The sequence below is a fragment of the Scyliorhinus torazame genome, chromosome 7, assembly GCF_047496885.1.
Source record: "Scyliorhinus torazame isolate Kashiwa2021f chromosome 7, sScyTor2.1, whole genome shotgun sequence".
In the NCBI taxonomy this organism is placed as follows: domain Eukaryota; kingdom Metazoa; phylum Chordata; class Chondrichthyes; order Carcharhiniformes; family Scyliorhinidae; genus Scyliorhinus; species Scyliorhinus torazame.
In genome coordinates, this window is record NC_092713.1 from 265,610,226 (window position 1) to 265,624,591 (window position 14,366).

At 41.5% G+C, this 14,366-nt stretch overlaps 1 protein-coding gene across 12 annotated transcripts in view; it reads right to left on the reverse strand.

The window, feature by feature from the left end:
• Nucleotides 1–912: 912 nt before the first annotated feature.
• Nucleotides 913–14,366, reverse strand: part of c7h5orf24 (chromosome 7 C5orf24 homolog) — a 34,004-nt gene continuing 20,550 nt past the window's right edge. For 6 of the 12 annotated variants that reach the window (XM_072512394.1, XM_072512406.1, XM_072512403.1 and 3 more), the window contains one exon: nt 12,162–12,754. In XM_072512394.1, the coding sequence (XP_072368495.1) occupies nt 12,186–12,754 (569 nt within the window). In that variant the 3' untranslated portion in view covers nt 12,162–12,185. Of the gene's footprint in view, nt 9,755–12,161; nt 12,755–14,133; nt 14,246–14,366 lie in introns of those variants that run through there. The other 6 variants (XM_072512398.1, XM_072512399.1, XM_072512396.1 and 3 more) reach the window with 2 other exon arrangements.

Genomic DNA, 14,366 nt, shown 5'->3' on the forward strand with positions numbered 1-14,366 from the left:
AAATTGCTGGAAATACTCTGCAGGTCTTGCTGCAACTGTGGAGGGAGAAACAGCGACAGCATTTTGAAAGTGACTCTCCTTCAGACCTGGAACTGAATGATAGTTTTGATAAATGGGTGATAAACGGTTGGTAAATGGTGCAGAGTCTTCGGCTAGGGACTCAAGATGGTAGAATGTGACATTGGGAGATGTATCCATAACCTTAATCATGATGCTGTGCATCCATTGCATCCAAGTCTTTGGGGCTTGACTCCTGCTCCCACTGCCTTTTGAGATCATGTCGGGTGGGCTTCCTTGCCCCCTGAAGATATGGAATATTTCTCACCTTTGCCATGTCCGCACTCAAGGCTTCCACCGCAACCCCTTGGATCCACCTGCTTTCCCATATTGGGCTTGTCTTCAATGTTTCCTAGGTCAGATTCACATGTTACCAGCGCCTGCTCGAGCCATACACCTCCCCTCCCCTCTACACTAGCTGCCACTTCCACCAAGTGATGGGATGTGGGCTGTTGTCTGTGGTAACACCTCCAGAGAAAGACAAAGACACACAGCCACAGACACATGTAGTGAAGCCCAATCTCAATGAAGTAGCACGCATGTACAGAGTCCTAAAATTGCAATTGCTACCTGTCTGCTCAGCGTAAGGCACCTGTAGGCAATGGGGATGAAACTTGCTTTTGCCTTCTTTGTGTCACTGCCCATGATGAACTTCACCCTCAATAACCATGAGTGATTTAGTCCATCTACCTTCTAATGAATCAATGTACACTGGAATGTCACGCATAATCTTACAGTCCAGAAGAATATAACAGGATTGTGTAGATCTATCATCTGGAAAGCATCTCAACAACTGGCGGCGGGGTTGGGGGGGGGGGGGGGGGGGGGGGGGAGGATGATATTTGAAGAAAAGTCTTTCATTTCAATATTTAAAACTTTATTTATTATAAATATTTACAAAGTAGTGGATACAAGATACTTTTAAGCAGAAAACAGCAACATGGATATAATTGCCTCTGTTTCAGAAACAACTATTAATGCTTGGTTAGTGCTGAATGTCAGATTTTTCCATCAGTTGACAAACAAGCAGACAGACATTATACTGCCCTTCATGTGATCACAACATTTTGCTTCATACAATTCACCATATATATATATACACATGTTGTACATATTCCATTAGTATCATATTTAATGTTTTAAGAAGGCCTCTATTCACAAACCCTTTCAATCTTATTTTATTTCGGCAAATTGCTATCATAAACTCAACCACGCTTCCTTTCTGTTACCTCTTCTAAGGCAATGTCTCGATGAACTTTACAGCCAGGAAATCAAACTGAAAATTAAATTACTTTATGGTTATAATGCAAACTATTTGAAACAATAATTTGGTTGGAGAACCTATGAAATGCATTACAAACTTTGGGCAGATGCGAACCACAAATTACTTGTGTCATACTTCCATCATATGACGCTGTTGGAGCCGATCACCAGTTGAAAAGTGGTAAAATAAATTAAATGACACCAACATAATGGAGAAACACAACAGGCATGATTGTATAGGCTGCATCATAAGGCCGGTTATCTTCCATTAATTTGCCTGCTGTACAACTTTCAATTTTGTTTATAGCTTATGTTAAAGGGGCCACATTTTTAAAATTGAAAACATAGCAAAAGGAGAGTAATGGAAAGAGGAGTCTTGCTCATTTACATCTATAAGTGGAATAGTTAAGTATTTAATACAATCAGTTTGGAGTAATTTTAAGCCGAGTGTGTCCATTAGGTCCCAGTCTGAGCAAATGCTATTCTGTTCACAGTAAAATGTCAAGCAGTAAAGGTGAAGAAACCATATACACCATGAAGACTAACAAAATAATATGGAGAAAAACTGAGACACAAAAAAAAGGAACTTCTGATGAGCAGGATATCAAACATGAGGAACGATTATTCGAAATGAGTGGACATGGTTGCTAAGCAGCAGTAAGTCTGCGGGAGGTCATGGAAAGGACACAGCATTATGAAAAGGCAAATGTGTCAGCCATTCCTTACGGTTGTATTTCCCCTGTTGGTTGGGTTCTTGAGAGATTTTGTGTCAATTGTTATAAACCCTGCTTCTGCATTTATCCCCACTAGCTTGCCTTTCCCAATGGGAATTCCCCTAAACGATACGGCTGGAAGGAAAGTAAGGCTGATGGAGGGATGCCAAGAAGGCCAGATTTCATGAGAGATGTTCTGTGCTCAGCTGGAGGTATGTGTACATCCGCAGACGGAGGTAAACAGACCTAAATTTGATCAGGAATTAGTGCAGGTTGAGATGCCTCCTTTTGAAACTGAACCAGACACAATGGCATCAACAAGGTGTGTGAATTATGATTTGATCATGGTCTCCGATGCTGCCTTACTGCGCCCACCATTCAGTGGGCCCACCATTCAGTGACACTGCAGAAAAGAAGGTATGCAGGGGTCCAGATTGGCATCTTGGGTACACTCAAATTACTTCTTGAGGTTGATCTAGCTGCCAATAATCATGGAAAACTATCTTGTCAGAGGCCGTGATGCAGACAGTCAAATACAGAGCTTGAAGTGCATGTGCTACTTCCACATAGCATAGAGCCAGCATTTGATTGATATAAATGGTCAGCTCTGTAGGATGCGGAGAGATTTAATTGAGGTGTTCAAACTTTTTTTGATAAGACACGGAGAAGGTGTTTTCACTGGCAGGAGGGTCATAAAGCAGAGAAAACAAACTTAAGCAAATTGGCAAAAGAATCAGGAGAAAGATCAGAGAACTTTTTCAGACAGCAATTGTTTATGATCTAGAATGCACTGCCAGTAAAAAAAACATTATAGGCATCTGCAGAAAGAGGAGTGTGGGAAAAAATGGATAATGCTTTCAAATTGCCAGTGCTGGCTCAGTGGGTTGAATGACCTCTTTTATCTGCTGTATGATTGTATGATTCTCTAGTCTGAAACTTGGCTCCACATTTTGCAAGTATATTGTAACATTAAGCTATGGGAATGGTGCTCTGGCATAATATAGAGGACAAGCCCCCATCAACACCCACTGTCTCCCTTCCACCCCCCTTGTAGTTCATTAAACAGGAGATTGAGTACTAACAACTCTTATTACTTCCCTGCACAGGCAAGCCTGCCCTCTGGATGCCCTTTCCCAAGTTTTGCTCTTCTTTTTATCCTTTGTCCTCTTCAGTCTTGACAAAGATTCCTAAGGAGTTCAGATTTTATACTCTCCAGAGTGCAATTATTTCCATTGAGCTCTTTTAGTTTCTCCAGCTCAACTCCCACCACTTGTGTGCACCCTCCGCTCATCCAAATCTACACTTGTAACTATACCAATAAGCTGACCCAGGGAAAATGGGTGTAAGTAGCAAACCTGTAAGGCATTCTTACTAAACAATCGAAAATCATTCTGGCATGAGTTACAACAGAGGAAGAAAATCTAAAACAACACCATATGTAACTGTTCGTGGTTGGCCCATTGTGAGTTCGTCTTGACCCAGAAGGTACCGCCTTCTTACACCAGATGTCCATTCCCATCTCGCAGACTACACATCTGACACAAAGTCTCACTATCTAAGATGAAACCCAAGTGCCACAGATGTCACCCGAGATGGATAACTGATGTCACGTTTTCTTGTTAGGACAGGATGTCATAATTACTTGTTCTTAAATAGTCACCATCTGAAATGTTAAATCTACATCGCACATTTAGTGTGCAAAGTCAACTCTGCTGTTGGTGTTGCAGCAGGGTTTTCCCATGCCCACTGTAATTGATTTTAAATAAAATAACTTGTGTATTGACAAGACAGGAAGTGAAATTGATCTTTGGCAATCGTGCAAAATTATACCCAATCCAAAATTTATTTCCCATTTACTTCTAATTTGCTAAAGTCCAAATTTTGCAACTAACGAAGACCAATTTCACCCCCATTAAATCAGCCCAATGGTGGTCTTTGCAATTTCTGTATTTTAAAATAAAAGAGTTTAAAGGCACAGAAATCCCATAATTATTGGAGCAAAACCCAAGCATGATTTATTTAGATGGGTCTATCCTCTTAATCAAAGTGCAAAATGCAAGTTCATTGTTCTTTCAAAGAAACAAAATAAGAGTATTAAATTCGATAACAAAAATTGGAGCTGGATTGCTAGTAACAGCAGATTATGGCTGTATGTTGCTTTTTCTGCCTACGTTGCTGTTGCTTCCAAGCACTATTGAAACAGGTGTGGAGACTACTTATTTGAATAAAGAATTTTAAAAAGGAACACAAACAATATGGGACAAATCCTGTAAGTCCGACAAAACAACAGGTATTGAAAGAGAATTCAGAAACAAAAATATTCAAAATATATTGAATGTTTTTCACATCTCTATATTCAGCAAAAATGAAACCAAGCTAAGGGTGGCGCAGTGGTTAGCACTGCTACCTCTCGGCGCCGAGGACCTGGTTTGATCCCGGCCCCGGGTCACTGTCCTTTGTGGAGTTTGCACATTCTCCGTGTCTGTGTGGGTCTCACCACAACAACCCAAAAAGATGTGCAGTAGGTGGGTTGGCAACGCTAAATTGCCCCTTATTTGGAAAAAAGAATTGGATACACAAAATTTATTTTCAAAAATTAAACCGTGCCAAATGTAATGCCCTCATATTGTACCACACAAAATACAATAAATTGTGTAACAGCAATTCTCAATCTAGCTCATTATTATTCAGAGCACAATCAGACAGAAGCTCAAAAATAAAGCCAAAATCAAAGGATAAGTTATCCCCAGCTGCTCTCTTGTATATGTGAAGTTTTAATGGTTATGGATAGAAGTATGGGTGTAGTGGAGGCTGCTCACTAACCATCCCACACAAGAAGCATAGAGTAAATGGTGACAGAATACAAAGAGGAATAAATAAATAACAATGACATCACTGAATTAACTCAAAATCCCAGTAGAGGCCAATAAGAATCATGATAGTCAACAACCTTGCGAACTATGAAAATGACCACGTAAGCTGCAGATGGAAGAAAAGTGAGAAAGCCGAAAATTCAATGTTGCCAGGGATGATATCACCTGGAGTGGAACTGGATGTTTACGCTTATGTCTACAAATAAAACTTTTTTGACAGCTACTGTATTAATAATAATGATCTTCATTGTCACAAGTAGGCTGACATTAACACTGTAATGAAGTTACTGTGAAAAGCCCCAAGCCACCACATTCTGGCGCCTGTTCAGGTACACTCTGAGGGAGAATTCAGAATGTCCCATTCACCTAACACCATGGGCGAAATTCTCCCCCAACGGCGCGATGTCCGCCGACTGGCGCCAAAGACGGCGCCAATCAGACGGGCATCGCGCCGGCCCAAAGGTGCGGAATGCTCCGCATCTTTGGCGGCCTAGCCCCAACATTGAGGGGCTAGGCCGACGCCGGAGGGATTTCCGCCCCGCCAGCTGGCGGAAATGGCGTTTGTTTCCCCGCCAGCTGGCGCGGAAATGCGGCGCATGCGCGGGAGCGTCAGCGGCCGCTGACAGTTTCACGGCGCATGCGCGGGAGCGTCAGCGGCGGCTGAAAGTTTCCCGTGCATGCGCAGTGGGGAGAGTCTCTTCCGCCTCCGCCATGGTGGAGGCCGTAGCGGAGGCGGAAGGGAAAGAGTGCCCCCACGGCACAGGCCCGCCCGCGGATCGGTGGGCCCCGATCGCGGGCCAGGCCACCGTGGGGGCACCCCCGGGGTCAGATCGCCCCGCGCCCCCCCCAGGACCCCGGAACCCGCCCACGCCGCCTGGTCCCGCCGGTAAATACCAGGTTTGATTTACGCCGGCGGGACAGGCAATTTCTGGGCGGGACTTCGGCCCATCCGGGCCGGAGAATTGAACGGGGGGTCCCGCCAACCGGCGCGGCCCGATTCCCGCCCCCGCCCAATCTCCGGTACCGGAGACTTCGGCGGGGGCGGGGGGCGGGATTCACGGCGGCCAGCGGCCATTCTCCGACCCGGCGGGGGGGTCGGAGAATGATGCCCCATGTCTTTCAGGACTTGTGGGAGGAAACTGGACCACCCGGAGGAAACCTACGCAGCCACAGGGAGAATGTGCAGACTCCGCACAGACAGTGACCCAAGCCGGGAATCGAACCTGGGACCCTGGCGTTGTGAAGCAACAGTGCTAACCACTGTGCTACCGTGCCATCCATGTTTCACAAAAGAAAGTAGTGATAGATATCTTTCTTATGTGTTCTTGCCTCCTCAAATGAAAGGCTCCAGGCCTCAGCTTGGCACCTTTCCATAGAAGCACAGTTAACATTGAAGTCCTACCTTGGAAAGAACCATACATGCAGACTTGCATTTTATTTGATATCTTACCATACCAGGCAACTATGTTTTCAGGTGTGAACTTTTATTCACCAACCTACATCTGTTATTTCGACTGCAGTTTGTGAAAGATAAAGCTGGCAGTGATGCAAGTACTGAAAGGAATATGTTAGGGTACCACAATGCTTTTTTTTTTTGGAGGGGGTGGTGGGGTGCAGAAGCAGGAGAAATCAGTGGATTGCACAGGAAAAAAAACTAACTGGTACAGTATAATGTCTGTATTACAATTGTGTCATTCGGAACATTTTTTTAGAAGTATAATTTGAAATATTTTTTTCCAAATGTATAATTTGCAAATTTAATAGTCCTTTATTCAAAAATTAGAATGGGGAGAAGAGATACTTGAGCATCTATAAAGAACAGAGCAATAACACAGGAGTCAGGACTAGGAAGGTGGAATCAGAAGTATTTTTAGATCAATAAACATTTCGAAAATATTTTTTAAACTTTTAAATAAAAGCACACAGAAGTGTGATTTCCTGATCAAAAATATTGTATGAAAATCTCTTTTAAAACTACCGAAAATATTATAATTACAGTTTTAAAAGATTCACCCCAACAGTATTTTTAAAAAAAATGTAATTTCTAGCTTGTAGTCAAGGAATTTCTGATAGCACAATACTTAATTGATGTTATCCTGATAAAATCAAGGGAGTTCCAGGCATTTATTTTGGTGGAAATGGATTGTGCAGATTGAAGTAATAAGTGTAATTTTTGCCACGTGGATGTAACATGTCAATGCATTTCAACATTCTTCACCTTATTATTCATTTAATTGAAAAAATATACCTAACACCCTTCACAGATATCTATTGTACAAAGGAGTTGAGCTGCAAGAGTAACTGACCCTTGAATCCCAGCAACTCTTTGAAAATAGGATTCCACTTTAGAAAGGAAGCAAAGCTAATACTGCAATCTTGCAATAATCGCAAGGACTACATGCAGTAAATAGCAGCAGCTGCAGCAGAGGTCACATGAACTCCAGAGGCTGATCTACTCTCCTAATTAAAGGAAAGCAATTATCAAGGGAATGTCCAACAATGAGAAACTACTCAGTACATTGCTTGAAACTGTTTCTCTGATTATGCCCCAAAGTAAATGATTGCTTTGTAAAGTTGCACAATTAAATAAATATGTAAACAAGCATCCAGTTTCTTTTGCATTAAATTTCAGCAACATGAATTTTCCTCCCAGAGAAAAGAATAATAATATGGCAGTCACACATCTTTTTTGTCCGTTTCTTCCCACTTGCTGTAAAATTGGGGATAGGGAACACTGTAACTATAATTGATTAACCTAGCCTCTTCCCAACCAGAAATGCATGATTGTATGTGACAAACGGTAAGGATATCCAACCAATGAATCAGTTTCCCCTTTATGGATAGCAACTGTTCTCCTTGCCTTTATGCCCAAAATAAATGATCATAAAGTGGGGCACATTATTTGCAGCACCAGATTCTCAAATTCGACTCAAATTAGTTCAAGGACAGAAAAGAATTTCAGTCAAATATGGAAATACTTCTTTCCCTCCCTTTACCTCAAAACCTGTGCTGAAGTAAGAATGCAATGATTAAGCACAGACTCCTCATGCCCTTGTGGCATATATGTTAAAGAACAGTTGAAGATTGTGGTTTGGATGAGCTATTAAAATGTATCTTTGAAAAATAGGGCACAGTACCTTTAAAAACATCCCACTGGCCCATTCCAAAAATTAATCTGTTCCACATTCTGTATCAGATTCTAATCTGGATATAGTTGGAGAAGGTGAGGAAGAATATTCCAGAACATTTTGCTCCAAGTTTATACTATTTTTTAAGATTGAGCAATTTTACAATAGAATTTACTCTTCCCCCAGTATTCTCTTTAAGTTAGATGCATTCATGAATGGGCCTGCATCAATTTCCTTGCACAAAGAAAATGTCAAGAATGTAATGGGAAAGGGCAAGAAATGAAATTAATCTTTAGGGACCAGAGACAGGCATAATGAGCTGAGTGGCGTCTTTCTTGGCTGCAGACACTTGTGATTCTAAGTAGTGATTCCCCTTTTTCTTTCCATTATTCTTCTCCCAAAGGGTTGTGAATCTGTGGAATTCGCTGCCCCAGAGTGCGGTGTATGCTTTGACAGTGAGTAAATTTAAGGAGGAGTTGGACAGATTTTTAAATTGGTAATGGGTTGAAGGGTTATGGGGACGGTGGAGTTAAGTCCCAGATGAGATCAGCCATGATTGAATTGTGGAGCAGACTTGGTGGGCCAAATGGCCTAATTTTGCTTCTATATGATATGAACGTATCTGAAAGCTGCCTAGATAGATTGACAGCTGGTTAAGCAGCGGTGTAGAGTATCACAGCTGAATATCACAACCATGTCCCCATATAGCACCTCGCACTCCCAGCTTTGTTGAAATTAGGCAACTTAACAAAGAGCAGGAATTAAGTTTAGGACTTACCTGCTCAAAGCCATCGGATTCATTTACCAACTCAAATTAGTAAGGGAGCCCAAACAAAAGAGCGGTTAAAAAATTTCCAACTTCCCAACCTAAACAAAAAAATAATGTTCCAAATACAAACAGTTCCTTCATATAACAGTACTCGTTAAACTATGTCCCTTACAGACAAGCATTCTGATGAGGCAGTTGTGTATACAGTACACCATGTAGCATCACAAGTAACAGGAAAGCTGAAGCATGCAGTTCTGTCAACAAGTATCCGAAATGGTTGAAACTGTGCAGCCCTACAACCGAGGATCCTTCAAAGTTAGTGAATTCTGACACTTGCAGCAGCATCTGTGGTAGCCATCAATTAATGTCCATAAAATACAGTATCTATGTTACCTAAAAGATTATTTGTCTGCCAACGTAAAATATTGAGCAAGGTTTTCTTTCACACAAGTATGTAGTTCTAAGCTTCAGTATGTATTTATAGAACACAAGCTGTGACGACTGTATCAGTTTCAGATACAGCTCCTACAAGTCCATTTAAAAATGTCCGCAAGGATTTCTGGAAAAAAAATGGGTTTTATTTTGAAACAGAAAACTCAACTTTCCGATCTGGGAAACAAGAGTTGCTGGATATGTAGAGCCAGTCCGAGGTATATTCTTGACGTAGAAGATGTCTCAAGGATGATAATAGTCAGCTACAAGGGATGCCACAATAATGTAATTAAACTTTAAAGATGCACACATGGAATATTTTAGATGAAAACATCAGTGTTACCATTACAGTAGTACATGTTTAATAAATGTGAAAACCTGCCTTTCTAGGAACGATTCACGTAGTTGTCAATCAACCCTTTTGTATGTCCAATTGTGATTATGTAGAAGCCTTAAAGTACAGTGCTTAACTCTCTGGCTGTTGAGTTTTCCTTCGGTCTTGCCTTTGCCTGTTAAATACTGATAGAGAGAGATAGAGAGATTTTGTATAGCTTTGCAAAAAAAAGTTTCATATTATATTGCATTGATTTTTTTTAAGTGCATTTCATATACAGAATGCCATGCAATCAGATTTTTATTTCACAAAACACAGTGACCATGGTGCAGTGCCACCTGTACTACTGAACGGGTTAAAATCAGGATGCGATTTGTCTCTGCTGCGTGCTTTCTTGTTTGCACTTGACTAAGTTTATCAATTTGGTTGCTTTGACGCAGCATTTAACAATATTTTCTAATTGACCAATAGCATATCAAATATAAAACTTTCTATGAATGAACAGAAGTTTAAAGTAAAAGTTGGTACAGTTAGAAGAAGGAGGGTAGGAAAAAGATCTGTTTCCTGTTGATGGGCCGAAGGGCCACTTCTGTACTGTATTACTCTGTGACTCTGTGAGAAGGCCTTTGGAGAAGATAGTTAAATCCACTGGAGAACTGAAAAACTGCACCTGGTTTTGTTCAAACCCAACAAGTGACGGAATAATTATCACAATTTTGAAAACAGCAACTTAACGGTTTAGTGGCGGTTGTGAATTACATGTCTTCCGCCAGTAATCTGCCATTCTCAGAGGGCCATGTAAACTGGACCAAACAATATAGTAGTGCAATGTCATCACAACAAATAAAGCCAACACAGAAAATTGGCAAACACCCCCAGGAAGATAGGGTCCACACTGGAACCTTAATGGAAACTATTTTCTGATCTCCAATCGTGTAAGATTATCTTTTAAGATGAATTCTAGTGTAAGTGCCTTGACCAGTGAATAACAGCAACCATGTTACAGTGTTCTGCTTTCTCAAGCCTCTTTGTCAGTCTACATGAAAACCTGAGCCTATATGGAAATCTTTAACTAAAACTAAAGAATATTATTTCTAACTGAACCTCTGTAAATTATTTAGTACAGCATTTCTAGTCTTAAAATATTATTTTTGTTCTGCAGTAGTCTCTTTACATTTGGTCTTCCTTTTGCCTCAGCTGTGCAGAAGGTCACCTCGGCAATTGAATGTGAACATGTGGCTACTTCATTAATGTCAAGCCTACTCAATGACAGGTTTGCTTCCTGAGATCATGCTCTGCAAAAACCTCTTGAGAACTGCATACTGTTCTGTTTGAGCAGTTACTTTTCTTCTTCCAACTGTAATGCAACTTCCAGCAATATAAGAATAACCTGTGTGGCTGCCTCTTCTATTTTCTGCCCATTGCCAACTCACCTTTACTTTAAACAAAATCTAAATAGTCCGTCCAACAGCTTGGTAACAAAAAGACAGAACCGCTGGTGCACCATCCAATTCTTACACCTGGAAGATCCATAGTTACATTAGACTTCCTGAACAGCTATTGAACAGCTATTCCAAGAGTATTAAAATATAGTACACAGCAGTATTCCCAAAACATTTGTTTGAAGCAGTATTCCGAAGAGAAATGTGAGGAATTTCACAGTGGTTTGTAACCATGGGTAAATTTATTTCTAATAAAAGACAACAAGATTTCTGTATAAGTTAATTGAAGTAAAAAGTCAACTGGCACACAATTCTATATCATATTAAATATCATCCTGCAAGAACAGTAACTAAGACCTGTCGGATAATTATTTCTCATGAAGTACAGCTCTGCACACCTCGTACAGTAACCTGAGCTATGAGATGCCCTTGATAAAATAGTCTGCAAAGGTTGACCACTGCTCTGGGGCTGAACTTAAGGTATTCTTGCAATCCAACACCGATCCTGCTCACAAAACTGCCCATGGCAACAAAAATAAGCTAACTAAAAGAATTTGGGTCAAAATAAAACCAATGTACACATACACTCAAAGACCCAAGCAGTTCCAATGCAGCTTGAAAGCCAATATCTACACACATGGGTTACAATTTCTCTATTCGCTGAAATCGTTAACTTTTTTCAATCGATGTTTAAATATTTAATAAAAGAACCAAAAAAAAATTTAGTAGGGTTATCATGGCAGTTCTACATGCAACAGACCAAAAAAGATCAGTTAAATCCATATTGCAATGAGTTGTCGGACAATTGCCTTGTCCCCACTCTCATAAAAATGCAAGAAGGCTGCATTTATTGAAAGAAAGAGGAAATCATGTACGAAACTAGGCCCTAATGAATAGACCGTTCCAAGGGAGATATTGTAGCTTTATCTTTGTAAGCAATACCGTACCATACCACCACAAAAGAAAAGTACAAGTACAATATTTTACACAATGGTCCTTGGGTGTGTTTACTTTAGGGCTGGCATTCCACATCCTCTATACTGCTTAAAAGGGTGGCTATGAATCCTATATCATGGGTGTGTAGATCAATATGTTGTATAAAAAGTTACTGTACTTTGTCAAGAAACAGAACAGACTGTAGACAAAAAAAACCAAGGCAGATTTTTACTGATCTTTACTGATTCAGTTCCATTTGTCTATTTGTGGTTTCAGTGGGTCCACTTAATGCTTTGTTATGCACCATGGAATAGTTAAAAGCAGCACTGCTACATGGCGGGAAATCGAGACCAGAAATGCGGGAGAGAGTTTTCATGGTACCTGGGGGCCTTCCTGGGCTGACCCGGTATCCTGCTGCCTTGGTAGTGCCCAAGGGCCTGCCTGGGCTGGTCTTAAACCCAGCTGCCTTTGTTGTTCCCAAAGGTCGGCCCGTACTGGTTCTGTATCCAGCAGCTTTTGTCGTCCCTGATGGCCTTCCTCGTTTCCCCGCTCGGAAAATATTTTTCCTTCTTTTCAGGTCATTCTGAGCTTCTGCATTTCTTCCTAGACTCAGTTGTGAATTTGGCTCCTCCAATGATTCTTGTTTTACACAGCTTATTGGCTTGTAGCTGTTTCCATAAAGTTTGTCTGGTTGAGAGGAACACAAGTCAAACTGGTCATCGCTGCTCACGTCATCGGCACTGAAGGTCACCTCCTTCTCAGGCTCACAGCAGCCAGAGTTACTGCAGCCAACTGGATGCATGATTTCTAGGAATTAAATGAGGGGAAAGTTTTAAAATAATTTATGATCACTTACGTAAAATAACTAGCAAATGATTAAACAAATGCAAATTGTTGTACCACTGGAAAGCTAAAATACACAGAATTTTAACAGAAAGAAACAATGTTATTAAAATTCATTGGCATGAGGAGTTTCCTCATTTTTAAAATATTCGGTATGTGGGTGTCGCTGGCTACACCACCATTGTGTAGAGCTCCTCCACAGTGGTCGAGACAGCAGAAGCATTGATTAAGCCAGCCAATGATCTGCTCAATCACATTTTATGTTCCAACATAGCTTTGGTGCCTACATGTGTGTTTGTGTTGCTCACTGGGTTCATGAACCATGTGGGCTGCAGATTTGTGGCATCGCCCGGTAGTCACCCTCTGCTTTGCCATGATGGCTCAAATGCAGACAGTATAACAGACAACAAAAGAATGAAGGCATGATGGCTGGTGCCAGAATATTAAGCATTGTCCTGCATGATAAGCCAAGTACGGTCAACACAGCCGCTGGACTTTGAGCGGCTGGTGCTCATTCTTGTTACACCTGAGTTGGCAAGTGGTGCCCGCAAATTGCATGCTGTCAGTGCTGCCGTGCACCATGGAGAAGCCTGTAACCCACACAAATCCAAGCAATTGCTCAGTTTGCTTCCCATGGAATACAAAGCTTCTGTGACTGACGGGTGAACACGGCGACGTTGCATGAATCATCTGCTCCAACCTGGAAGAAACCAGATGCATAAAGATTGCCCATTGTTACCTTCACAGCCACAAGCAATTCTCGCTCTGCTCTGAGGCTGCAGTTGTGACTGGAGCATGATTTCAGTGAGGATGTGAAGCACAGACATCTCACACACAGTTCCACACAGAGATTCCGTTTGGAGGATTGCTCCCGGAACACTTTGGGCAGATGTGACCTTGTGCTAAGAGCCTTTCTCCCCTCTGCTTCCTCCCTCTTCTAGCAGCATGCCCTGCTCTACTTCACCTCTGCTCATTCTCCCCATACTACAATGGGCCAATTAAATTCAAATTACTGCACCCATGCTCCCATGTCTGGGAGCTGGTAATTTCTACAGAATCCTGGAGGTCAGGACAAAGTCCTTCAGTATGTGCCACATTCTTCCTTGTAGAATTCAGAAATTTTAAACAACAAGAAAAGCACTAAAAACATCTACAATTGCAGCAAGAACCAGTGGAAATCAATAAGCAGCTAAGGTGGTAGTGTTGCAGAGGTGGGGGAACAGGTGTTCAGCAAAATGGTACTACTAATATCAAATCAACAATACGTCACAATCTGCCTCCTCTTGCTTTCTTCCTGTGCACGCTAATGCCCTTGCCAAAGTGGAGTCCAGCACAACTCGTACCAGATGTATGGGGGTGCGGTGGCATCGTGGACTAGTAATCCAGAATGATGCTCTGGAGTCCCGGGTTCGAATCCCACCAAGGCAGATGGTGAAATATGAATTCAATAAAAATCTGGAATTAAAAAAATATGATGACCATGAAACCATTACCGATTGTCGTCAAATCCCATCTGGTGCACTAATGTCCTTCAGGGAGGGAAATTTGCTGTTCTTACCCTGTCTGGCCTACATGT